The sequence below is a fragment of the Perca fluviatilis genome, chromosome 3 (genome assembly GCF_010015445.1).
Source record: "Perca fluviatilis chromosome 3, GENO_Pfluv_1.0, whole genome shotgun sequence".
Lineage (NCBI taxonomy): Eukaryota > Metazoa > Chordata > Actinopteri > Perciformes > Percidae > Perca > Perca fluviatilis.
Genome location: NC_053114.1, coordinates 15,053,626 through 15,080,557, shown reverse-complemented (window position 1 = coordinate 15,080,557; position 26,932 = coordinate 15,053,626). Strand labels below are relative to the sequence as shown.

Genomic DNA, 26,932 nt, shown 5'->3' with positions numbered 1-26,932 from the left:
AATAATGTTTTTTGGTTAAAAGTATTACCATACTATTCTACAATACTATAACGATGTGAAACAGAGAAAAGCAAGACAATGTTCACATCTGATAGACTAAACCAGGCTCATTTCACTCAACTAGATTCATGACTCAAGATGCGTATTGCCACTCCGGTTATACCAGATTGCTAAAATACCCTCTGTATGCATGTATCACGCAGTTTGGGATATAGCTGTGCAGTGGTATGATCATGTTTGTCAGCAAGAGAAAACGCATTTTCACCTGGGGTAACGATAACCAAACTAGGCACGACAACTAGCTAACTTTAGATCCAAAAGAAGCACTGACGAAAGGTTCACAGGGATAGTTATGTGCGTTAGAACAAACAAGACATAAACAGATAAGAGACGTGTGTTTGTGTGTGTCAAGACTTGCACACAGACGAGTACGCCTAGAATAGCAAGTCAACATTTGACTTAGCAAAACAGCTAGCTGCTACCACAGGCCTGTCAGGAGCAGTTTGCTTGCAGCGCGGGAGCACAGCTAGCACGCAGGTGGCAAATGTCCAACCACTGCACAACTGCAAAGAGAAACAAACAGCGGATATTTACCTGTGATGCAGGCATTGACTGCCGTAGGTTTCTGAGCGGTTACCACGTAGTTGTACGACATTTTTTGACAACAACAAAAGACAAACACCAGAGTAGTGTTTTAATCCCACACAAGTGACAAAATCATTGATAATAAAAACTTCCGGAAGTAGTTAGGTGAGCCGTTTAGGCATAACGGCAGCGAAAGAGCGGTGACTCTGAGTTAGAGCGCCCCCTCTGTCGCGGAGGCTATTGGTTTCAATGATTAAACTACTCGGTAAGTGGAAAGTAACTCAGTACATTTACTGAAGTAGCCCACTAAGCTCAAGTATAATTGTGAGGTACTTGTACTTCACTTGAGTATTTCTATTTTCTGCAACTGTATACTTATACTCCACTATTATTAAGACGGAAGTATTGTGCTTTTTATTCCAATAAACCCAAAAGTCCTGCATCCTAATCCTTTAGGATTAGGATTCCTAGTACGTGTCTTTGAGTCGACCTGTTAAGGATTACACTCTTAACTACATTCAAATATCTAGTAGGCCTACATACTTGGTTGAATGATTACTACAATGTAATGTTCACAATGCAATTATAATTCATTCATGTCAGGAAAGTTTACTTTGAGAGAAGGGCCTCCTGCTGCCCCACCAGCACTATTACACAGCTCAATATTTAATGTCCCTGAATACAGTAGCAGGAGAAATGCTACTGTGCATTAAGTGAACAGAGAGGGAAACCAGCATGTATGACTATATTCTATTTCTCACTTTAATCCAAGATGAAAAACTAAAATTGCAGCAATATTTTCCTTCTGTAGTGAAAAGCACTATAAACAAGTATATACAATTACACATAATAAGTGTAATGTTTCTTAAATAACTGTCACTGTTGAATAAAAAACGTTATTAAAAGGGCAGAATCTGGCAACAATGAACGCAGAAATAATGTATTATGCTATTTTGTTTGTTGCTTTATTCCTTCGTTTTGTTTGTTGTTATTTTTTACTCCTATGAGGCTAGTGTTATTTTATTGTTTGTTTTATCATTTAGTTTTTTATAGTAACCTGAAAACCCTTGACACTGCTTGTCTGCCTATTTCAAATTCTACTTGAACGCAACACCATGTTGCCATGGAAACGTGACTCTGTGGCTGTGGTGGTGGATCCAAAGAAAAAAAGCCACTAAGGCTAAAAAAGATTATAAGTCTACACAATGGAGACTCCTGAAAATAATGCAGAAACAAGCTTGAATATAAAAATAACTGTCATCCGTGGAAATAACCTGGTAAGCTCGTTCAAAGTTGGCTAGCTAGCTAGTGTAATAAAAGTGACGAACATCACACAATTAATTGTGTGATGTTCGTCACTTTTATTTAGCAATTGCTAACTAACGTTAGCTAGCTAATTAACGTTACCTTGATTTACGTAGCTAGATAACCAACGGCTAGAGCAACAGAAGTGCGCTTAACGCGTGTTGCATGAATGTGCATTTTATCTTTTAAGTTTAGCCATAGTTAAATAAACAAAAACTAAAAAAAGTTTACAAACAACGTTGTTGAATAATGTGTCTCAATAATGCCATGAGGGATGGGTCATGTTTAACCCTCCTGTTGTCCTCGGGTCGAATTTGACCCATTTTCAAAAAGTTTAGCTATTTCCACCAAATTGTAAAAAAAAAAAAAAACGTGGATGGTTCCATACAACTAGCTAGCTAGCTAGTAAAGTAAATTATCAGTTCACTGCTTTCATTGAATTTGGGTGTTGTATTAAATTTTATGGCATTTGGAGAAGAAAAAAATCGACAAAAACATCGGGAAATGTGACAAAAAAAAACTTGGATATAAGTGAAAAAAACGCTGAAAAAAGTGTCGAAAAAGAAGACAAAAAAATAAATAAAAAAATGAAGACAAAAATGATAACGTTAATTATTTAAATTATTCTATAAGACTTAACGTTAGTTAGGGTAACGTTATTAGCTAGTATTAATTGTATTAGTACATTTACCAGTGGGGGAAAACTACTCACAAATTTCACGTAAACTTTGCAAATGCCACAGTTGAGCACTCAATGAAATGTAACGCAGTGATGTGTTCAAGGTTTTATCAGGGCAGTCTTCCAATATACCTCATTCAGGATCCAAGTGGCCTGAGTGAGGGTCCTGGATTATTTTTTCTAACTTTAACATAATAGAAACTTTTGGGTCAAATGACTGGTATCGGATCAGGAGCAGATAAAACTAGGTTGGAAGACTAGCTGAGGCTGAGAAGGTGTGTGGATGACAGTATCCACCTGATGTTATTATTCAGTTTTTTTCTCTCTTTTCAGCAAGGGAAAAAAGCAGACAGCTTCCAGAGTTTTCTGCAGGTTGAAGTGGATGGAAATGTGCTGGAAGAGTCAGATAAGAAGCAGGTCGACCCTGTGGAGCAGCGTGTTGAATACGACTTTGCCTGCAGCTTCCACTGCCCCAATAACACTCAGGCTCTCAGTGACATCGCCAATAAACCCATCATATGTAAGTTGAGTTTGAAAATGTTGTTCTGTCTCTTGATATCTGACATAACTGACAGTGGAGCTAACCAGCATCTGTACAGTTTCTGAACATATAGTTTCACTCTGTCTCACCTTTAAACTTTTTTGCTGTGGCTCCCTGTAAATTGGCCACCAGCATCTCTCTGATAGCCACACATAGCTGGTTATGTCCACATGATACACCAACAGGAAATTTATACACATTCAAGAACGATGAAAATACTTCCATCATGGCGCGTGTGCATGTAAGTCCATGTGGCTGTGAAAAATATAATGGAATTGAACTGAATTATTGTACGTTTTTTGTTGCACTGGCTATCTATTTTCATTAATTTTTGCTGTTATGTTTCAGAAGAACTGGCTTAATTGTGAAAAATAGCCTTTAAACTTTAAAATTAACAGATTTTGCTGCAATTTTGTTGTTTGACTATGGTGAAATTGATGACACTTATTCTGTGCAGGTATACTGCCTTGACACAGCAGGTCTAGTCCCCTGAATCACCAAAATAATTTGAGCATTGTGACAAGTCTACTTCAGCTTAGACTGAAACAATTATCACTAACTAATTTAATTACACTGGTGGTCATTTCCTCACTGGTGAACGAGTTTCATGGCTGTCAGTACAGCCCTTAGTTTTCACAGCACTGTTCAAAGTGAATGATTTTGTTGTGGTCAGTGACGGTGAGAGAGTTCCTGCCTGAGGAGAAGAAAGCTGAGGCGAAGACACCAGTGCTGGGCCAAGCTGTGGTCGACCTACTGCCGCTGCTACAAGGTACAGTTGTACCTGTCAGAAGACATATGTTTTTATATTGTAATATGACAGTGTGTGTTTTTCCCAAACATCAGTTTCTTTATGTGGTCAACAAAATCAACAAAAAATGACTTCAAAGAGCTTTCCTTACAGGGCAGGACTTTCACTGTTGGAATGATTTTCTCTTCTGTCTTCAGGTCAGTGCAGCTTCTCGTCAACAGTCCCACTGAACCCAGTGACCTCCCAGGACTCCAGCACCAAGGTTGGTTGGTTATAATGACATAACAATAATATCATTCACTTATTTTCAGGGGCAGTAGTCTATATCTACGATGTTTCATTTCCGGGATTGTGATTGGTTGAAAGAAATGCCAATGAACCAGAGCACGTTTTTCTCCCATCCCGAAATGCTGTGTGGACTAGCCAGACCCTCCTCCGCTGCTCTGTGGGCTGCTGAGACCCTAAATACATGGTAGTTGTTTCTTCCAGATTTCTTAATCAGTGAATATTCTACAATCACAGAACAGCCTGAATGTGGAGACAGCAGTTAGAGCCAGACAGAAGCAGGTGGCCAGCCAAGTCATTTTAAAGTCGAAGAGGAAGGTAATCCCATCAACTCACTAGGGCTGGGACTGTTTTAGTTTGGGGGAATATTTGACCTCCAACATGTCACCAAGTGACACCTTTTACTGTTATATAGAAAAGCTCTCCAGGCCTCTAATCACACCTGCTCACAGTGGGCTGCAGTGCAGGTATCTCAACCATATCATTTAGCATTTATGACAAATATGACAAATAATAAAGTACTTATAGTAATTGTAAAAAGAAAGGCAGCACAGGACAACAATCGTTGACTAGAGGCCAGTATCTTTAAATATGGGCAGGTTTTAGACCAAAAACAAAATTGCTCAATACTGTCCCACCAGTATTTGAAAAAGCCCTTTTAACATCAGGGCAAGAAACCTATGGCACATTTGACGGCCTTTTACTTAATTATGGCATTTGCGGTAAAACGTACTGAAACAGTTTATAAATAAAACATGAATGTGCCTTATGATTTCACCCCCTTTAGCCACCGACCCTGGACGTGTGTGTTAGTGTGTCGAATCCAGTGCTGTCTGAGGCTGAACTCTCAGCCTCCAACCTGCTGAGGGTAACCGTGGAGACAGCCTACTCCATCCCTGAGTCATGGATGCTGCAGTCTGGCCCTGCCCCTACTCCCTGCACGTTCACTGCTGCCCTGGAGGTCCCGCTTGATGCACAAGTGAGTGTTAAACTGTGCTCTTCATGTAGCTTCTTTAAGCTATTTTACTGAACAGAACCAACGGCAGGCATATCATATTTAGTTTGTATCTTTTTAATAAAAAAGAAATTAAAAACATTTTAACCCATCATGATCTTAAGATGTTATGCTGTACAATAGTACTAGCAGTGTTAAATCAAAATGAAACAGAAAACAAATTCAGACCAACTTCAAATCCAAATCTTTCCAGAGTGAAGGATTTTAACAGTGTGGCTGTACAATTCCTCTGACTCCCAGAAAAACCAGGTGCTGGTATTCTGTGAGGGGCAGCTGAAGGCAGGGGGGCAGAGGGAGGAAATAGGCCGACAGAAGAAGAGGCCCCATCAGGCCCTGCTGGTCCCAGGGAACCACTTCCTGCCTGATGCCTTTTTCCAGGCAGAGTCCATTAAACAAGAGGATGGTGAGCTGACTGGCTTGGAGGTAACTGCAAATGTGGCCTGCACCTGCTGCCAATTGTGTTAGCTGGAATGCCTTGGTGCATAGATAGATTTTGCAGTATGGCACATTACTGTCACTAACTATGAAAATATGAAAGTGAGGGATGTCTACTGAATGCCTTTTATTTAATAGATATGACCAGACTTTAAGGTAAGCGCCAGTAATTTGACACACAGGCTTAGCTAGTGACTAATGATATGAGAAGTTTAAGTGCCTTAAAAATATTAAAAGAAGTAAAAGTAAATTGCCCATAGTAGCATATGTAATACTGTTGAAAATTGGAACATTTAAAATTATTCAAATTTCTAGTCACACAGGGCTGAACGTCTCAGTGTTCCTACAGGACTGGGAGTTTCGTAATGAGGCAGAGACCACGAAGAATAGGGTGAGCTGGGACACAGAGATGTGCTGCTTCCTGGATGTAGGAGGAACTGCCAGGTCAGCTACACACACAACTCACTCCTCTTCCTCCTTTCTGACCACAATGCTACCTGTTGGCCACGACCTTTACAAGATTCTTCTAGAAAGGAAAAGTCAGTCATCAATTTCTTGGGGCTCTGTCTGGACTTTGAGTAATTTCTTTAAGATAACCACATTTCAGGACTATAAAACTTGGTTCCCTCATTCAGTGCGTTTCAGGCCAAATGGAAAGGAAATCAGGGAGTCATGGAAGTCACCGACCTTTTTACTAATTTGACCTCAGGCCCATGCAATATACCTGGAATTCTGTGATCTGTGTAACTCTGAAGTTAAACAGGTTTGATGTTTAGAATAACTGTCAAATCCCTGTGAAGAAAACTGGTTACTACAGCAACAAATACTTGCTTAGGAAAGATGCATGACTTATAGCAAAACCAAAATAAACATACATAGAAGAACATCAGAATGTTTGTGAGTGTATTGCAGTATCCGGTGTGTAAATAAAATACAGAACGAGAGATACAGAAAAAAAATTCTTAAACTATGTGTATCAATATTTAGGCTGCGGCAGAAGATCACTGAGAGCAGACTGTGGCCGGTTGAGATAATGAGGCCGTTGGCTCCGCTGACAAAGGCAGCAGAAACTAAGACGGTGAGGGAGCTTTGTTGTCGATAACCTATGTTAACGATAGGTTCAGAAATGTCCCCTCTCTGTACTGTATTGACCCAGCAGTGTTAGCTCTTTAGCCTGAACCAAATTTAAGAAAACAGAAAAGATAATTTCAGGCAAAATTTGTGTGTGTGTGTGTGTGTGTGTGTGTGTGTGTGTGTGTGTGTGTGTGTGTGTGTGTGTGTGTGTGTGTGTGTGTGTAGCAAGCTGAGGAGAACCCAGAGATCCCCTTCCACGGTGTGGCATTTGTGGACATGGGGCGGCTGCTGTATCCTGGAGTCAGCCGCATCCGAGGAGCATACAGCATTCAGCCCTTCTCCGAGGCTGAGTTGCTGAAAAAGGTCAAACAAATATACACATCTAAATTTGCTTTAATTTCTGTTCATTATTCGTAGTTCTTGATCTGGGTCTGTATTAACTGGATCAAGTATCACATAATGTCTGCCGAGAATGACCTACACAAATGGAATTCCACGTGCTTTTTAAAGTACTACACTTTATTCAAGTCATAATCTTGTACTTACTGTAAAGGCCAAGCGGAGTGTCAGTGTGTTAAAGGAGCAGGCCAATGCTGCAGCCAACCAGGCCAAAGCTTGTGCTGCCGCAGCTGGAGGCTTTAACAAGGCAAAGGCAGGGAAGAACTTGGATGGAAGGGGAACAAAGGATCCCAAGGAGCCAGCTAAAAAGGTTTGCAAGGTTGTGATGGTTAGAAGAGATGACTTTTTGCATGACATTTTAGTCAAGAGAATTTCCAGGGGCTTGGAAAATCATATATATCAACTTGAGCAAACTTTTTTTTTTTTTTTATCTCACAGAAATTGAAAGTCTTACTTGTATGTAAACTTTACATACAAGTTGTGTTTGTTAAGGCTGGACCCTAATGTAACCTGTTTTCATTATCGCAGCAACCTGGTAGTCAGAGCAGATTGGCTGCAGCCGACGTCGTCGCCGACAGCGTGTCCGAAAATGAGCTGAACGTCAACACCGAGGGAAATGTAAGCTTCCACTAAACAAAAACACAAACTGTACAGTAATAAACAGTAGGCATCATTTACTGGAAACTGTGGTTGTGGTTACAGTTAAATACAGATCCAGTGGGAGCAGCAGCAATACAAACTCCTGTTGTACAGTACATCCTTAATACTGTAATATAATATAAACCTTTATTCATTCTAAATGCTTGCTGTTATGTCATATTTTGGAAATCCTCTAGCATATTAACACCTCATTCCTGTTAATGGCAGATGTATGTGGAGGCCAGAACTTATATTATCATTGAGATAGCCTTGGAGAAACCGCTGGTACCCAAAACATCTCCAGAGGAGCTGTCCAGAAGGTAATGTGGTAAAAAAAAAAAATCTTCCACGTGTCCCGTGGTCACTTAGTTTGACCTGGTTGTATTGGTGATACTGTCTTGCAAGATTGTGGTCTGAGCTATCAGAAAACGTTAACTTTTTATTAAAATGAGCTCTTACTCATTTAAAGGCACCATTTCTATTAGTGACAGATTAACATCAAATTACAGTCTGGTCTATTACATGTGGTTGCTACTCCTTTGTTTTCTGTGGAACACAAATGGGTGAGAATGTGCTAAGAAGTGTCTCTATTTCCTTCAGGGTAAAGGCGTTGATCCCACCCAGATCTCCACTTCCAGCCGGTCCAAGCAGAGCAGAAAGAGTAAAACAGTGATACAGTTACAGTGTACACACATATATATATAGTTTATATATATATACAGTTTATATATATATACACAGAAACACAAATAACACACACAATGAACCACACACCACTGGACAGTTGCTTACTTGCTGCTTTCTCTGCACGGGTATGTGCTCCTGCAGGCAGTGCTGGACTTCCACAGGCAGGTTGGCAACGTGGTGAGCCATGTTTCGGACCAGTATGAGGAATTGTTTGGAGCAAGATGCAAGTCATCTGGAGACTGCAGCCGGGAGCAAAAAAAGGTTCAGCTGATGGGAACACTCAACGTCTCTGCGAGATACTTTACCTTTAAGGAACAGATGAAGGTCAGAACAGCTGCACACATTCTTGGCAGATGGATAAACTAGTAGCCTAGTTTTTTTTGTTGAAATAAATCTGTAGCCCTTCAGGTTTTTTTTTTACCGGTGGTGGTGGCTTTTTGTGTGTGTGTGTGTGTGTGTGTGTGTGTGTGTGTGTGTGTGTGTGTGTGTGTGTGTGTGTGTGTGTGTGTGTGTGTGTGTGTGTGTGTTTCTGGTGTGTAGCATGCAGTGGTGAGGATTGTACGTGACAAGATGCAGCGAACAGAGCCATTCACTGACCCTCAGGAGCTAAAGGCTTTTGTCAGCAAGCTTTACGTCTACCTGGTGGACGAGATGCACATAGCTCTCAACAAGGTGATGCACATACACACGCACACACACATATATATATATATATATACAGTGCCTTGCGAAAGTATTCGGCCCCCTTGAACTTTTCGACCTTTTGCCACATTTCAGGCCTCAAACATAAAGATATAAAACTGTAATTTTTTGTGAAGAATCAACAACAAGTGGGACACAATCATGAAGTGGAACGAAATTTATTGGATATTTCAAACCTTTTAAACAAATAAAAAACTGAAATATTGGGCGTGCAAAATTATTCAGCCCCCTTAAGTTAATACTTTGTAGCGCCACCTTTTGCTGCGATTACAGCTGTAAGTCGCTTGGGGTATGTCTCTATCAGTTTTGCACATCGAGAGACTGACATTTTTGCCCATTCCTCCTTGCAAAACAGCTCGAGCTCAGTGAGGTTGGATGGAGAGCGTTTGTGAACAGCAGTTTTACGTTCTTTCCACAGATTCTCGATTGGATTCAGGTCTGGACTTTGACTTGGCCATTCTAACACCTGGATATGTTTATTTGTGAACCATTCCATTGTAGATTTTGCTTTATGTTTTGGATCATTGTCTTGTTGGAAGACAAATCTCCGTCCCAGTCTCAGGTCTTTTGCAGACTCCATCAGGTTTTCTTCCAGAATGGTCCTGTATTTGGCTCCATCCATCTTACCATCAATTTTAACCATCTTTCCTGTCCCTGCTGAAGAAAAGCAGGCCCAAACCATGATGCTGCCACCACCATGTTTGACAGTGGGGATGGTGTGTTCAGGGTGATGAGCTGTGTTGCTTTTACGCCAAACATAACGTTTTGCATTGTTGCCAAAAAGTTCGATTTTGGTTTCATCTGACCACAGCACCTTCTTCCACATGTTTGGTGTGTCTCCCAGGTGGCTTTTGGCAAACTTTAAACGACACCTTTTATGGATATCTTTAAGAAATGGCTTTCTTCTTGCCACTCTTCCATAAAGGCCAGATTTGTGCAGTATATGACTGATTGTTGTCCTATGGACAGAGTCTCCCAGCTCAGCTGTAGATCTCTGCAGTTCATCCAGAGTGATCATGGGCCTCTTGGCTGCATCTCTGATCAGTCTTCTCATTGTATGAGCTGAAAGTTTAGAGGGACGGCCGGGTCTTCGTAGATTTGTAGTGATCTGATACTCCTTCCATTTCAATATTATCGCGCACCAGTGCTCCTTGGGATGTTTAAAGCTTGGGAAATCTTTTTGTATCCAAATCCGGCTTTAAACTTCTCCACAATAGTATCTCGGACCTGCCTGGTGTGTTCCTTGTTCTTCATGATGCTCTCTGCGCTTTACACGGACCTCTGAGACTATCACAGAGCAGGTGCATTTATAACGGAGACTTGATTACACACAGCTGGATTCTATTTATCATCATTAGTCATTTAGGTCAACATTGGATCATTCAGAGATCCTCACTGACGTAACTTTTGGAGAGAGTTTGCTGCACTGAAAGTAAAGGGGCTGAATAATTTTGCACGCCCACTTTTCAGTTTTTTATTTGTTAAAAAGTTTTGAAATAGCCAATGAATTTCGTTCCACTTCATAATTGGGACCCACTTGTTGTTGATTCTTCACAAAAAATTACAGTTTTATATCTTTATGTTTGAGGCCTGAAATGTGGCAAAAGGTCGAAACGTTCAAGGGGGCCGAATACTTTCGCAAGGCACTGTATATATATATATATATATATATATATATATATATATATATATACTGTATATATATTTTACTTTTATCCTCTCCTCACCAGATTTATTCAGATGGCGTTGATGATGACTCCCTGAATGAGATCCAGTTGACTTCTTCTCAGCTCAGCCACTTTGCCAGAGAAGCTAAGCTTACTGGGGATTATCAACAGGCTGTTCAGTACTACCAAGAGGTACAATAGCATACAATAGCACTTTCATTTCCTGGTACTTCTGCTCTATACTCATAGTAAATCAGGAAAAGAAAATTTTTTTGGTCATAACTATACTCACGAAAAAGATTTATAAACAGAGCAGGGTTGACAACCAATCACAGACGTCCATTTATCCGCTCTTTTCAGACCTATACATTAATTGGTTGTCACAAATACGCCTTCAATTATAGTACACACTGGCTTCCATTTGTCTATTATCCTTCCATATCAGTGTTTTTGTGTGTTTCTTGTGTCAAGTGGCCATATTGACTCTGGCTGGTAAAATAACTAAAGTGGCCACTGCATTTTGTATGTGTTCCCCTGCAGCTGGTGGTGAGGCACCCAATGGAGCCCTCCCACAAGTTTGAGTGGGGAAGCCTTTACATGCTGACTGGAGACTACATGAAGGCTAAAGAGTGTTTCCATGACGCCGTGTCCATCCAGCAGGCACACCAACCCAGGTTAGAAATACTCCAGTATGTATATATATATATATATATATATATATATATATATATATATATATATATATATATATATATATATATATATATATATATACTATATACTTTGTTAGAAAGAAATACTCCAGTATATATATATACTGGAGTATTTCTTTCTAACACTGAAATCCTGAGTCCGTATATCGTGATTGTTTATATATCATTGAGAATGAAGTCAATGCCAGCTGTCTATTGGCATTGTGTAACAGGACACCACAAACATAGTTCCAGTTCTCCAGTTCTTTGCTCCTAATCAGCGTGTAGTAACATAGCAACAACGTTAATGGTTAAACACTCAAACTTATCAACTTTACTTCCTGTGATGATGTTCTTCACCTCCACCTTATCACTTCTTGTCTATAGCTAGAGGTGTGAAATCACTTGTCATTTTGTACATTTAAAACTGTGTGAGACTATAACTTTGCATCACAACCAATACAAAAAGAAAAGGTAGAATCAGGGGCAGCCCACCATTGGATGGTGACTCAATGGTTTATAATCTGATGTAGGCACAAAAAAAAAAGAAAATGAACTGGGAAGTCAGGACCTGTGTGTATTCTCTTGTTTCTCCAGCCTGATGATGTGTGGGGTCTTGGCAGTGATGTTTGAGCATCATGAGGAGGCCCAGACCTTCCTGGAGAGAGCTGCCAGCATAGAACCGCCCAGTGTGGTGGCCTGGGTGCTGCTGGGTGAGATGAAAGTTTGTATTCCTACTCACTGCTGTCAACACACAACACACACAGACTGCTAATACGGACACGCTTTTATCAAATATCACCATTTGTCATACGTCACTGTTGTCAACCCCCACTATGATGGAGGTTCTTGTGAGGTTACAGCTACACAAGGCACTTTGAATGATATTGTGTATGTGTATTTTTTATTAGTTAGATTTCAGAAGAGATGCATGCTGGGAATTGTACATTCTCATTTTACGTTTCTGGGTCTGCTGTCTAGGTTTGCTCCATGAGAGCCAGAGCGAATCCATCCTGGCTGAGAGGGCTTTTCTGGAGGCCAGAAAGCAGCTGAGGGCAAAAGAAGCAAAGAAGCAAACACTGAGGGAGGAGGAGGAGGAGGAGAAAGACAGGGAGAAAGACAAGGAGGAGGACAAAAATGAGAAGGAGAAAGACCAGCGAGAGGATGAGGAGATGGCCACGCCTGCATGTCAGTCTGCCACTCTTAAGAAAGATGATATGCAGTGGGATTAAAAGCATGTAATGTCTCTTCATCTGAATGAATTGATCTGTTAGTTTTCTCTCGTCATATAAGGGCAACCAGGCAGCAAATATAAACACCATTCTTGGAGAGAAAAGCAGGAAAGATAGTAGTGAATGTGGTGATATCTGTATCAGGGGTGACTGAGAAAGCGTAATTTGGGGTTTGGTTTGTACTGGGAGTGTTTCTGGTTCCAGTTCTCCTGGATCTGCGATGGTGAAAATCAACACACATCTTTAACACTACATAGAGTACATGATGAAACACACAGAGATGCATTAACATTCAAAACATTCAAATAAATCCAAAACATATTTCATTGTTATTGACATTTGCTATAAAATCTCAAATAACAGGAAAGGGTGCATTTTCAGGGTGAAAAGGACAAGTTGTCAGTAATTGATTGTAGTTTTTGTTTGATTTCTATCTTTGTGCATCTACCGGGACAGAAAATCTCAACATGTTAAAATAAAGAATGTTGATACACAACATCACCTATACATTTTTAGATGAACTCTGTTGGCAACAGTCACCTATAAATAAGACTAATAAGACTTGCATTTCAACCTAAAGGTCTTTGGCGGTGACTATGGGTACCAAATGCTACCTGACTAATGTTGCTGTCATTTCTCTTAGACCCAGAGTGTGGAGACCAGGACTCAGAGGTGCAAGCAGAGCCTCCTGCACAGAGTGTCAGCTCCAGATCAGCTCCAGCTGAACTCTCCTCAGAGAACATTTACACCGAGACAGTTCAGTTCCTGCTGCAGAACATTGCCCTGCAGGTAAAAGCACACATAGTGGCTGGTGGTTTGCCAAGCTGAACAGCCAGCTGCACTCACAGTGGTCAAATAGGAATGAAAACAACCCATGATGTACGACCATTAATGATGCTCCAACATCTGGAAAATGACAGCTGTGGAAGAGACATATATTATGGGAATCAAAACACATTGTGGAAAAGGGCAATATGAACCTCTGAAAGTTTTTTTTTCATATTATACATTTATTGTACAAAGTATTTATAATGGCACACTAAAATCAACAATGGTTACTGTTGTCAGCAGTAAAGGTTCAACCAAAATGAAACAACAACATGGCCTTGTTGTGGTTGCTAGCAGTTATTAGCAGTCACTGTTTTCCTGTTGTCAGATGGCGGAGCGTGCTCTGTCCCTGGAGCTGCTGTGTTCAGCTGGTGGTCGCAGTGTCTCCTATCTTCTTCATCTGGCGCAGCTGCAGCTGCTCAGAGCCGACTACTGCAGTGCCGCCGCCAGCCTCAACGAGGCGCTGTTTCACGGAGACCAGGTACTCACACTCTTTACTTCTGGCTGCAACACTGAGTAAAGGGCTGGGTGGAAAATGTGACATGTGCAGTATGGGTCACTGCTTCTGTTTGCAGCAAAGATTCACATTTAGTTTGGGATTCATGAACTTCTTTCACCCCATTGTTGTTTGTATACTATATATATTGACAAAGTCAGAAATGTACTCTTTATTGGTAGTGTTATGTTCATGGATAAAAGACTCATTTTGGATCATTCTTTTCAGAGGATATAGGGACTCAGTTTATTTCACAACCTTTTTAGTTCACATGAATATTAACCTTCTGTTAATATTCATGTGATGTGACCACACACGTAAAAGCACCTGATTAAACTAGCCTCTCTTCTGAATCGCTGACCCGAGAAGTGTTGTCCACCCTGTGAGCAGGATGTGGATGCGTGGGCGCTGAATGGTCACTGTCACTACCTGCAAGGGTCGTTCAGTGATGCCCAGGAGAGCTATGAGCGGAGCCTGAACTTCCTGCAGCTGCCATCAGACGCTCACCTTGTCCGACTCCGCCTGGGATCCATCTACCTCCAGCAGGGGAAGGTCAGACATTGAGACAAGCTTCACTGCTCTCTGATCAGTCAGACAGTTTACTCATGTGTACTGTATCTGCTGATGAATCAGCCTGGTGCATTTCCAGGAAAGACTACACATTTCACCAGTCATTCTTAAACTCTACCAGCCACAGGGGGGGCTGCCACGCATCTCGAAAAACTAGGAACTCTAAAATACTGTAATAAGACATTCTAGTCATAGTACGTTTTTCTAGAATAGCAAAAAGTCAGGAACAATGGGTTTTCCTGGACACATTTTTAATTTAACAATTATGATCAAGTTGCTATTGTATTGCTACACGTGAATTTCTATATCAATGTGAGTGTGTCATAAAAAGAGCATTGTGCTGTAGAAACCAGGCAGTTATTCTTATATTTGGGGGAATGCTGTTCTACAGCATTCCACCTATTGTTGTTTCTGTCGGCCATTTTCTTTATTTTTCTGCTTCTGCTTATTCCCTCTTCCGTACGTTTTTGGCTCTCTGTAACTTCTGCATACTTTCACCTATTTAAACCATTCAACTTTTCAAATGTTCAGCTCTTTCAGCTAATGATGGGACTTCTTCAACTTTTTTTCTACTATTTATACTTTTTCAAATTTTAAGCTTTTTAACACTTTTTTTTAACATTGAAGTGAATGAGAGCAGCCTTCAACAACTTGAAATCCTCTTCTGCTTCAACATGTATCTCCTCCTACATTCTTCCACCTACAGACGTGATTCAAAATGTAAAATGTTCACAAAATATTCAGGTATTCGGGGTGTGCTCAGTGTTTTGATATCTTTTACAGTTTTTGTGAAAAATCTGTTTAAGTTTAGTGATTATTTCAGGAAATTTTATCGATTAAACAGGGTGTGTATTGCGTTTGCTAGAGTGGATGACATCACAGCTAGAGGGTGAAGCTTCGAAAAAATTATCTTAGTTCCTTGTCTGTAAACTGCTCTCACGCCCACAATATCTACTTGTCATACACAATTTATACATCAAAACGTAGGTATTTTTGTCTAGTTTCAGAAAATCTGCTCAGTTTTGTGATACGCCTTTTACTTTTGGCTGGTTGAGCTTCCAAATGACAAGATGTCCATATCGTTCTCCATTGGCTTCAATGATCAAACTCCTAGATATTTCCCAGCGAAACACTGAACGAACCACTTTTTGAAATCGCTGATATGACCACATTTTTACGTTTATCCATATAAATTTTATACCGATACGTTCACAAAGGCCTTGTGATGCTCAGGATCACGTCATTTGACTGATAGCAGTTATGGTGTTGCCACAGTGAGGCTTTGTTTGGGAGCTCGCTCTCAGGGACTCTGAATAGCTGCAGCACAGCACAGCTGACAGATTCAGCAGGTGACAGGCTCGTTAGCTTGATTACAGACATCAAAGCAAGTAAACATTCCCAGGCCATGGTTACCATGACAACACTTTCACAGACACACACCCAGATACTACAGGCAGTAATATGAACAGTAGTCTATACAGATACTACAGGCAGTAATATGAACAGTAGTCTATACAGATACTACAGGCAGTAACATGAACAGTAGTCTCTTTGGCCTTCCACTTCTGTCCGTCTGTCTTCTCTGTCTGTCCATCCTCTTTCTGTCCTCTTTCTTCTTTCCTCTTTCTGTCTTCTTTCCTCTTTCTGTCCTCTGTTCTCTTTCTGTCCTCTCGCTCTCTTTTCTCTTTCCTCTTTCTGTCCTCTGTTCTCTTTCCTCTTCCTTACCTCTTCGTTCCTCTCTGTCCTCTTTCTTCTTTCTTCTTTCTGTCCTCTTTCTGTCCTTTCTTCTTTCCTCTTTCTGTTCTCTTGCTCTCTGTTCTCTTTCCTCTTTCTGTCCTCTTTCTTCCCTCTTTATTCTTCCCTCTGTCCTCTGTCTTCTTTCTTTCCTCTTTCTGTCCTCTCGCTCCCTGTCCTCTTTCCTCTTTCTGTCCTCTTTCTTCTTCCCTCTTTCTGTCCTCTCGCTCCCTGTCCTCTTTCCTCTTTCTGTCCTCTTTCTTCTTCCCTCTTTCTGTCCTCTCGCTCCCTGTCCTCTTTCCTCTTTCTTCTTCCCTCTTTCTGTCCTCTTTCTTCTTTCCTCTTTCTGTCCTCTTTCTTCTTTCCTCTTTCTTCTTTCTGTCCTCTTTCTTCTTTCCTCTTTTCTGTCCTCTTTCTTCTTTCCTCTTTCTGTCCTCCTCCTGTCCTCTTTCCTCTTTCTGTCCTCTTTTTCTTCTTTCCTCTTTCTGTCCTCTTCCTTTCTCTTTCTTCCTCTTTCTTCCCTCTTTTATTCTTCCCTCTGTCCTCTTTCTTCTTTCTTTTCCTCTTTTCCTCTTTCTGTCCTCTCTTTGTCTTCTTTTCCTCTTTCTGTCCTCTTTCTTCTTCCTCTCTTTCTGTCCTCTCTCGCTCCCTGTCCTCTTTCCTCTTTCTTTTTCCTCTTTCTTCTTCCCTCTTTCTGTCCTCTTTCTTCTTTCTGTCCTCTCGCTCCCTGTTCTCTTTCCTCTTTCTGTCCTCTTTCTTCCCTCTTTCTTCTTCCCTCTGTCCTCTTTCTTCTTTCTTTCCTCTTTCTGTCCTCTTTCTTCTTCCCTCTTTCTGTCCTCTCGCTCCCTGTTCTCTTTCTGTCCTCTTTCTTCTTTTCCTCTTTCTGTCCTCTTTCGCTCCTGTTCTCTTTTCCTCTTTCTGTCCTCTTTCTTCTTCCCTCTTTCTGTCCTCTTTCTTCTTTCTGTCCTCTGCTCCTGTCCTCTTTCCTCTTTCTTCTTCCCTCTTTTCTGTCCTCTTTCTTCTTTCTGTCCTCTTTCTTTCTGTCTTCTTTCCTCTTTCTGTTCTCTTTCTTCTTTCCTTTCTGTCCTCGGCTCTCTGTTGTCTTTCCTTTCTGTCATCTTCTTTCCTCTTTCTTCTTTCCTCTTTCTGTCCTCTTTCTTCTTTCTTTCCTCTTTCCTCTTTTCTTGTCCTCTGCTCTCTGTTCTCTTTCCTCTTTCTGTCCTCTTTCTGTCCTCTTTCCTCTTTCTGATCTCTTTTCTTTCCTCTTTTCTGTCTTCTGTCCTCTTTCTTCTTTCCTCTTTCTTCTTTCTGTCCTCTTTCTTCTTTCCTCTTTCTGTCCTCTTTCTTCTTTTCCTCTTTCTTCTTTCTGTCCTCTTTCTTCTTTCCTCTTTCTGTCCTCTTTTTTTCTTCTTTCCTCTTTCTGTCCTTTTCTCTTTCTGTCCTCTTTTTCTCTCTCTCTTTTCTCTTTCCTCTTTCTGTCCTCTTCTCTTTCCTTTCCTCTTGTTCCTCTTTCTGTCCTCTTTTCTTTCTTCTTTCTGTCCTCTTTCTTGTCCTTTCTTCTTTTTCCTCTTTCTGTTCTCTTGCTCTCTGTTCTCTTTCCTCTTTCTGTCCTCTTTTCTTCCCTCTTTGTTCTTTCCTCTGTCCTCTTTCTTCTTTCTTTCCTCTTTCTCTCTTTCTGTCCTCCTCTCCTGTCCTCTTTCTTCTTTCTTCTTTCTGTCCTCTGTCTGTCCTTTCTTCTTTCCTCTTTCTGTTCTCTTTCCTCTCTGTTCTCCTTTTTCCTCTTTCTGTCCTCTTTCTTCTTTCTTTCTTCTTTCCTCTTTCCTCTTTCTTCTTTCTTTCCTCTTTCCTCTTTCTGTCCTCCCTGTCCTCTTTCTCTCTTTCTGTCCTCTTTCTTCTTTTCCTCTTTCTGTCCTCTTTCTTCTTTCCTCTTTCTGTCCTTGTCCTGTCCTCTTTCCTCTTTCTTGTCCTCTTTCTTCTTTCCTCTTCTGTCCTTTTTCTTCTTTCTGTCCTCTTTCTGTCCTCTTTCCTCTTTCTTCTTTCCTCTTTCTGTCCTCTTTCTGTCCTCTTTCTTCTTTCCTCTTTCTGTTTCTCTTTCTTCTTTCTCTTTCTGTCCTCTTTCTCTTTTTCTTTTCCTTTCTGTCTCTTCTTTCCTCTTTCTTCTTTTCCTCTTTCTGTCCTCTTTCTTCTTTCTTTCCTCTTTCCTCTTTCCTCTTCTTTCCTCTTTCTTTCCTCTTTCTGTCCTCTTTCCTGTCCCTCTTTCCTCTTTCCTCTTCTCTTCTGTCCTCTTTCTTTCTTCCTCTTTCTTCTTTCCTCTTTCCTCCTCCCCTCTTTCCTTTCCTCTTTCTTCTTTCCTGTCCCTTTCTTGTCCTCTTTCCTCTTTCTTCTTTTCTCTGTCCTCTTTCTTCTTTCTTCCTCTTTCTTTCTTCTTTCCTCTTTCCTGTCCTCTTTCTTCTTTCCTCTTTCCTTTCCTCTTTCCTTCTCTTCTTTCCTCTTTCTTCTTTTCCTCTTTTCTTCTTTCCTCTTTCTTCTTTCTTTCCTCTTTCCCTCTTTCTTCTTTCCTCTTTCTTCTTTCTTTCCTCTCTTTCTTCTTTCCTCTTTCTGTCCTCTTTTCTTCTTTCCTCTTTCTTCCTCTTTCTCTTTCTTTCCTCTCTTTCTCTTTCCTCTTCCTGTCCTTTTCTCTTTCCTCTTTCTTTCCCTCTTTCTTCCTCTGTCCTCTTTTCTTCTTTCTTCTTTCTTCCTCTTTCTTCCTCTTTCTTCTTTCCTCTTTCTTCCTCTTCTCTCTTTCTTTCCTCTTTCCTGTCCTCTTTCTTCTCTCTTTTTTCTTCCTCTGTCCTCTTTCTTCTTTCCTCTTTCCTCTTTTCCTCTTTCCTTTCCTCTTTCCTCTTTCTTCTTTCCTTCTTTCTTTCCTCTTCCTCTTTCCTCTTCTTCCTCTTTCCTCTTTTCTTCCTTCCTCTCTGTCCTCTTTTCCTCTTTCCTCTTTCTTCCTCTTTTCTTTCCTCTGTCCTCTTTCTTCTTTCTTTCCTCTTTCCTCTTTCTTCCCTCTTTCCTTTTCCTCTTTCCTCTTCTTCCTCTTTTCTTCTTTCTCCTCCTCCCTGTCCTCTTTCCTCTTTCTGTCCTCTTTCTTCTTTCCTCTTTCCTGTCCTCTTTCTTTCTGTCCTCTTGTTCTCTTTCCCTCTTTCTGTCCTCTTTCTTCTCTTTCTTCTTTCTCCTCTTTCTTCTTTTCCTTTCTTTCCTCTTTCCTGTCCTCTTTCTCTTTCCTCTTTCTGTCCTCCTGTCCTCTTTTCCTCTTTCTGTCCCTCTTTCTTCTTCTCCTTTCTGTCCTCCCTGTCCTCTTTCCTCTTTCTTCTTCTTCTTCCCTCTTTCTGTCCTCTTTCTTCTTTCTGTCCTCTTTCTTTCCTGTCTTCTTTCCTCTTTCGTTCCTCTTTCTTCTTTCCTTTCTGTCCTCCTCTGTTTCTTTCCTTTCTGTCCTCTTCTTTCCTCTTTCTTCTTTCCTCTTTCTGTCCTCTTTCTTCTTTTTCCTCTTTCTGTTCCTCTTTCCTCTTTTGTCCTCTTCTTCTTTCCTCTTTCTGTCTTCTGTCCTCTTTCTTCTTCCTCTTTCTGTCCTCTTTTCCTCTTCTTTTCCTCTGTCCTCTTTCTTCTTTCTTCTTTCCTCTTTCTGTCTTCTTTCCTCTTTCTCTTTCTCTGTCTCTTTCCTCTTTCTGTCCTCTTTCTTCTCTCTTTCTTCCTCTGTCCTCTTTCTTCTTTCCTCTTTCCTCTTTCTGTCCTCTGTCCACTTTCTGTCCTCTGTCCCCTTTCTCTGTCCTCTGTCCTCTTTCCTCTTTCCTCTTTCTCCTCTTTCTTTCTTTCTGTCCTCTGTCCTCTTTCCTCTTTCTTTCTTCTTCCTCTGTCCTCTCTTCTTTCCTCTTTCTTCCTTGTCCTCTTTCCTCTTTCTGTCCTCTTTCTTCTTTCTTCCTCCTTCCTCTTTTCTCTGTCCTCTTTCTTCTTTCTGTCCTCTTTCTTCTTTCCTCTTCTCTTTTCCTCTTTCTTCTCTTCTCTTTCTTCTTCTCTGTCCTCTTTCTTTCTTTCTTTCTTTCTGTCCTCTTTTCCTCTTTCTGTCCTCTTTCTTCTTCCTCTGTCCTCTTTCCTCTTTCCTCTTTCTTCTTTCTGTCCTCTTTCTTTCTTTCTGTCCTCTTTCTTTCTTCTTTCCTCTTTCTGTTCTCTTCTTTCTCTCTGTTCTCTTTCTGTCCTTCTTTCCTCTTTCTTCTTTCCTCTTTCTGTCTTTCTTCTTTCCTCTTTCTGTCCTCTGTTCTCTTTCCTCTTGTCCTCTTTCTTCTTTCTCCTCTTTCTTCTTCTTTCCTCTTTCTTCTTTCCTCTTTCTTCTTTCTTCTTCTCTTTCCTTCTTTCCTTTTCCTCTGTCCTCTTTCTTCTTTCTTTGTCCTTCTTTCCTCTTTCTTCTCTTTCTCTTTCCTCTTTCTGTCCTCTTTCTTCTCTTCCTCTGTCCTCTTTCTTCTTTTCCTCTTGTCCTCTTTCCTCTTTCTGTCCTCTTTCTTCTTTCTTTTCCTTCTCTGTCCTCTTTCTTCTTTCCTTTCTTCTTCGTCCTCTTTCTTTCTGTCCTCTTTTCTCTTTGTCCTCTTCTCTTCTTTCTGTCCTCTTTCTTCTTTCCTCTTTCTGTCCTCTTTCTTTCTTTCCTCTTTCTGTCCTCTTTCTTCTTTCTCTGTCCTCTTTCCTTTCCTCTTTCTTTCTGTCCTCTTTCCTCTTTGTCCTCTGTTCTCTTTCCTCTTTCTTTTTGTCCTCTTGCTCTTTCTGTTTCTCTTTCTCTTGTCCTTCCTGTCTCTTTTCCTCCGTCCGTCCATCTGTCTGTCTGTCAACTTTATTTTTTTTTTTATTATTCCACATATTTTGTATTTTGTGTGGTATGATATAGGTTAAAACCATTCCTTTTTCAACTTTTTCTACTTCATCTTCTTCTTCTCAGTTTTAGCTATTCATCCAGTTAGCTTAGCTATTCAGCTATTCAGCATTCCACGCATTTTCTGCAGGAATGCATTTTCTGTTTATTATTATTCCGTCTTCCGTCACGTTTTTTGGCTCTCTGTAACTTCTGCATACTTTCACCTATTTAAACCATTCAACTTTTCAAATGTTCAGCTCTTTCAGCTAATGATGGGACTTCTTCAACTTTTTTTCTACTATTTATACTTTTTCAAATTTTAAGCTTTTTTACACTTTTTTTAACATTAAAGTCAATGAGGCGGCCTTCAAATCCTTCAAATCCTCTTCTGCTTCAAAATGTATCTCCTCCTCATTCTTCCACCTACAGAGTGTGATTCAAAATTTAAAATGTTCACAAAATATTCAGTTATTCGGGGTTTACTTTTCAGGTTGATATCTTTTACAGTTTTTGTGAAAAGCCTGTTTAAGTTTAGTAATCTTTTTGGGGATTTTTATCGATTAAACAAGGGTGTGTATTGCATTTGCTAGAGTGGATGACATCACAGCTAGAGGGTGAAGCTTCAAAAAATTATCTTAGTTCCTTGTCTGTAAACTGCTCTCCGCGCACAATATCTACTTGTCATACACAATTTATACATCAAAACGTAGGTATTTTTGTCTAGTTTCAGAAAATCTGCTCGGTTGTACGTCTCATACTTTTGGCTCAGCGGAGCTTCCAAATGACGAGGAAAACAAATTTCTCTCAATCCGCGGCAATGATAAAAGGCGTCCATATTTTCCAGCGAAGAGCAGAACGAACCACTTTTTAAATTGCTGATATGCCCACATTTTTTATGTTTATCCATATAAATTTTATACCGATACGTTCACAAAGGCCGTGTGCCTCTAACGGTCAAGTCGCTGTTTCGATAGCATTTACTGTTGTGGATTTATTAAGGCTTGTTTGAAGGGTTCTCTCACACTGTCTCTCATTAGGTGTGGCGATTAATGATCAAAGGGAGGCTTTATAAATACTAAAGGGAAAGATGTTTGTCTGTTCTGAAGATGGCGCAGTGGTTTATGGCACATGGCTAGGGTGTGGGGGCCCGGGTTCAAATCCCCTGTGGCATATCCATCATTGTGTCCCTGGCAAGGGTGTTATTTGACTTTTCAACTACTCTCACTGCATAACTTATTTTTACGGTTTTAAGCTATTCATCCAGTTTAGCTTTAGCAATTCAGCTATTCATGTTTTTTTTGCCACACACACACATACCGCAAACACACACATATACACACACACACAACACACAACAGACACATAAACACACACACAAAACACACACACACAAACACACACACACAAAGACAATACACATACAAAAACACACACAAAACACACACACAACCACTCAAAACACACACACCTCCACACAACACACACAAAACACACTCCCCACACACACACCCGCACGGCTCGTCGTTACACACACACCACACTCTTCTCTCTTCTCATCTCTTCTCTTCTGCTCTCCTTTCTTCTCTCTTTCTCTCCCTCTCTCTTTCCTCTTTCTTCTTGTTCAGCCCCATTCTTTTCACCTAATATATTTCACATCTCATCTCAGCTAGATTGATGCTTTTTCGTTCTATGCAGTATATATCTGATAATAATGAAAATATTTCTTCTGCTCTCAGTGTCTGAAGTGCTGGCGTGTACTACAGGAGACATATTAAGAGCAGGTGCTATCGTTATCAGATCAAAGAGATGTTTATAAACATTGCCCAGGCCCTTAGTAACCATGACAACACTTTCACAGACAGTCTACTGATTACTCCAGGCTTGCTGTAGGAGTCAACTAACTAGACTAACTATGATCATCAGTCTATATCATTTGCGTTCCACTTCTGTCTGTCTGTCTGAAAATCTGGGGAAAATCTGCTCAGTTTTGTGATACGCCTTTTACTTTTGGCTGGTTGAGCTTCCAAATGACAAGATGTCCATTTCGTTCTCCATTTGCTTCAATGATCAAACTCCTGGATATTTCCCAGCGAAACACTGAACAAACCACTTTTTGAAATCGCTGATATGACCACATATTTTACCTTTATCCATATAAATTTTTATACCCGTCACGTTCATAAAGGCCTTGTGGTGCTCAGGATCACGTCATTTGACTGATAGCAGTTATGGTGTTGCCACAGTGAGGCTTTGTTTGAGAGCTTGCTCTCAGGGACTCTGAATAGCTGCAGCACAGCACAGTGGTCTTCCACTTCTCTCTGAATGTCTTCTCTCTCCCCTCTCTATCTCTCTGTTTCTCTCTCTTCTTTCCATCCCTTCTTCTCTGTCTTCTCCATCCCTCTTTTTTTTTCTCTTTCCTTTCTCCATCTCGCCCTTCTCCCTCTCTCTCTGTTTCTCTTTCTTTTCTCTCTCCCTGTTTCTCTCTTTTTCTCTCTCTCTCCTCTCTCCATCCCTCCTTCTCCCTCCCTCTCTCTGTCCTCTTCCATCCCTCCTTCTCCCTCCATCTCTCTCTGTCTCTCTCTCTTTTCTCTCTCTCTCCTTCTCTCTCATCCCGCCTTCTCCCTCCCTCTCCCTGTCTCTCTCTTTTCTCTCTCTCTCTCTCTCATCCCGCCTTCTCCCTCCCTCTCCCTGTCTCTTTCTCTTTTTTTCTCTTCTTTCTCCATCCCTCCTCCTTCCCTCTCTTACTTTCTTTAACTTATTGAACCAATTTCCAATTTTTCAACTATTCTTCAGCTTCAGCTAAAGACTTCACAATGTTCTACATATTTTGTCATTTTTCAGCTTTTAAAGCCAACTTTTTAACGATTTCCACTTTTTCAACTATTCTCACTATTTCAACTTCTTCTTACAGATTTCAGCTATTCAACCAGTTAGCTTTAGCAGTTCAGCTATTCAGCATTCCCACGCATTTTCCGCAGGAAATGCATTTTCTAGTCCTATTTGACATTGTAAAACATCTTGTATGAAGCAACTAACTACAGTGTAATTAAATCTCTTATTCTTATGTTTTTAACTTTCAGTTTGAGCAAGCCAAAGTTGTCTACCTGCAGGCTTGTGAGCAGTCTCCGTCCTGCCTGACCTGGCTGGGCCTGGGCACCACCTGTTACCGGGTAAAACTCCACCTCCACCTCCAGAACAATGAAGGAAACCTGGAATTATATTGAAATCCAGTTTAAGTCTGGTTTTGAATAGTCTATATCCTTGACGTTCCACTTTTGGGATTGCTCCGGTGCCGCAGGAAATTCCGCCGGATGCATGTCCTTTCGCCGATGTCCGTTTCCTTCGGCTTTCTTTCTGTTGGAATTCTAAACTCCGGTGGATTTATGAGGACTATGGTTAACTGCTCCTCAGATCTCTGCAGGGTAAATCCAGACAGCTAGCTAGACTTTCTGTCCAATCTGAGTTTTCTGTTGCACAACTAAAACAACCTTTGAACGTACACATGTTCCACCAAAACAAGTTCCTTCCCGAGGCTATTTTGCCGCGGCTCCTTGCGGAGCTTAGCGCCGCCCATGACGATTGTAATTGGTTTAAATGCCAATAAACCAGAGCACGTTTTTCTCCCATCCCGGAATGCTATGTGGACTAGCTAGACCATCCTCCGCAGCACTGTGGAGGAAGGTCTGGCAAAGTGAGACTAGGTTTTGAAAGCCTCCAAAGCTGATTAATACATTGTATCTTGTGACATTACTGTGTTAAAGGCAGTTAATGTTGGGGTAATTTCTTCACCAAAACAGCTGAACAAAGCCCAGGTGACTCTTGGATCTACTGTATAGTTCGCCAACAAGCTCACGTAAACAAGACAGCTGTGGAGCCTTATTTTTTTTTCATTTACTTCGTAAAGGAAGTGAGCCTTGTTGTGTTTGTGTGTATCTGTTTGTGTAGCTGGAGGAGCTGTGTGTAGCTGAAGAAGCTTTGACTGAGGCCAATCATTTGAACAACCAGAATGCAGAGGTGTGGGCTTACCTGTCTCTGATCTGCCTCAGGGTGAGTGGAGACAGCGCTCTGAAAACATACAACAGCTGTGTCCCAGTTCAAGCTCTGCTTCAAATCCGGCGCTAAATGAACCTAGGAGTTAATAACACATGGGTACTGAGTCGACCGTTCTCTGGGATAGGTTTTCATACTAATCGAATGGGACCAGTTTTATCGCAAACCGTGAATTAGCTTATAACACTAGTCATCGGGGCCACGCGAAAGTAAAAAGAAATCGCTATTTCTATACCACTAACAAGGCTCAAAATAGCACCACACTTCCACGGTAGCATAAAGAGGGTCCCTACATGTAAACCGAAGCATTGACAACTTTGTAAGTGTACAGACAGTTTATTAAAAAGATAGTTTATAAAGACAGTATCGTTCATGTACAGGCAGGCGCCATCTTGGGAAAACAGGCACCATCAGTCGAACGATGAACACCGTGCAACCAGTAACCAGTAACATAGCTCAAGTTTACATGTAGGAACCCTCATTATGCTACCGTGGAAGTGTGGTGCTATTTTGAGCCTTGTTAGTGCTGTAGAAATAGCGATTTCTTTTTACTTTAGCCGTGCCCTGACGACTAGCGTTATAAGGTAATTAGCGGTTTGCGCTAAAACTGGTCACATTCGATTAGCATGAAAACATAGCCCAGAGAACGGTCGACTCAGTACCAATTTGTTGTTAACCCCTAGGTTCATTTTGCGCCGGATTTCTCCTTAAGGGCTATATTTCAAGACAGAAATGAGCCAACACTTTCCCCTTATAAATAATCCCCAAAAAAATGTAGCCTTTCTTTACCCAAACATGAGTTGCACATCTGGTAAATGGTCCTTAGTAGCCCATGATCCATTGTTAACTGAAAACAAGACCTTGTCATATTGCTAAGTGAGCCTGGACTTCATTTGAGGAGGAAAAGCAAGTTCTGCTTAACCCTCAGGTCCAACGAAGGACACACCTTTGTGACCTATGTCATTACAGGAATGCAGCCTCAGAATTGGGACACAGTTCAACCCAGATTCACTTTTTCACTGTCTGCAGCTGGACTTATAGAGGCCCGCAGAGTCCTGAACTAACCATGTAATGAACCTTTTGTTTTCAGTCTGGCAGACAAGAGGAAGCAGAGCAGTTTTATAAATATGCAACAAGGGTGAGTTAGTCTAGTGTTTTTATTAGTCATTTAAAGTAGGGCTGGGACCAGTTACGGATTTATTGTTAATATCGATAATGCCGCAATACAGCAAATAAACCTACAACAATTTCATTTGTTTCAGTGTTACATAAAACAGCGAAAACAAAGCTTTTGGATTTCTTGAGTCAGTCAAATATGTAGCATTATTAACTGAAGAGAAAATACTTTCATATAGATTACTAGTTTATACTAGTTTGTTTTGTCGTCACGTAATCCAGGCCTCGAGGTATTTATCCATTTTGTCACAATATATTAATTTGAATAAATTACGTTTTACAAATAATACATTAGTCCAAGATCTTTTTAAAAGTCATACCTCTGTTTTCATTTCTCATAAAGAAACTCCCATCTAAAGAAAACCTGTTCTCTTTTCTTTGTGTACAGTTCAACCTGCAGAAGGAGTCCCTCTTCAAAGAGTTCAATGACCTGAAGGATCAGCTCCGCTTCGCTCATCTGGTGTCATGCTTTGGAACAAGCTCATAAATCATTTGACCAAGTACATTTCATACAAACACACAC

General features: G+C 40.8%; 2 protein-coding genes across 4 annotated transcripts in view; one reads left to right on the top strand and one right to left on the bottom strand.

The window, feature by feature from the left end:
* The window catches only part of ddb1 (damage-specific DNA binding protein 1), a 74,322-nt gene extending 73,558 nt beyond the window's left edge, over positions 1–764 (bottom strand). Inside the window, exon 1 of the mRNA XM_039795020.1 lies at positions 595–764. Within this exon, the coding sequence (XP_039650954.1) occupies positions 595–655 (61 nt within the window). The 5' untranslated portion in view covers positions 656–764. The remainder of the gene's footprint in view (positions 1–594) is intronic.
* Positions 765–1,727: 963 nt separating this feature from the next.
* Positions 1,728–26,930, top strand: cfap70 (cilia and flagella associated protein 70). Of its 3 annotated transcripts, none has more exons than XM_039795747.1 (27): positions 1,728–1,862; positions 2,903–3,089; positions 3,784–3,879; positions 4,056–4,120; positions 4,381–4,461; positions 4,931–5,122; positions 5,399–5,581; positions 5,943–6,037; positions 6,581–6,671; positions 6,893–7,030; positions 7,221–7,376; positions 7,595–7,684; positions 7,934–8,025; positions 8,306–8,366; positions 8,534–8,716; positions 8,933–9,064; positions 10,825–10,953; positions 11,302–11,435; positions 12,051–12,166; positions 12,435–12,641; positions 13,329–13,474; positions 13,842–13,994; positions 14,400–14,561; positions 24,264–24,353; positions 25,129–25,230; positions 26,324–26,371; positions 26,798–26,930. In XM_039795747.1, exons 1-27 carry the CDS (start codon positions 1,791–1,793, stop codon positions 26,894–26,896), a joined length of 3,300 nt encoding a protein of 1,099 aa, XP_039651681.1. In that variant the 5' UTR covers positions 1,728–1,790; the 3' UTR covers positions 26,897–26,930. The 3 variants fall into 3 exon arrangements, with proteins under 3 accessions (XP_039651681.1, XP_039651680.1, XP_039651682.1); XM_039795746.1 differs by having other exon boundaries at positions 14,379–14,561; XM_039795748.1 differs by lacking the exon at positions 4,381–4,461 and having other exon boundaries at positions 14,379–14,561.
* The last annotated feature ends 2 nt before the right edge of the window (positions 26,931–26,932 follow it).

Bases quoted from the DNA above. Each gene is read 5' to 3' on its own strand.
- cfap70 (XM_039795746.1), top strand. From the start codon at position 1,791: ATGGAGACTCCTGAAAATAATGCAGAAACAAGCTTGAATATAAAAATA. The intron at 8,717-8,932 runs GTCAGAACAGCT...TCTGGTGTGTAG, and splicing joins CCTTTAAGGAACAGATGAAG to CATGCAGTGGTGAGGATTGT. The intron at 14,562-24,263 runs GTCAGACATTGA...TTTAACTTTCAG, and splicing joins TCTACCTCCAGCAGGGGAAG to TTTGAGCAAGCCAAAGTTGT.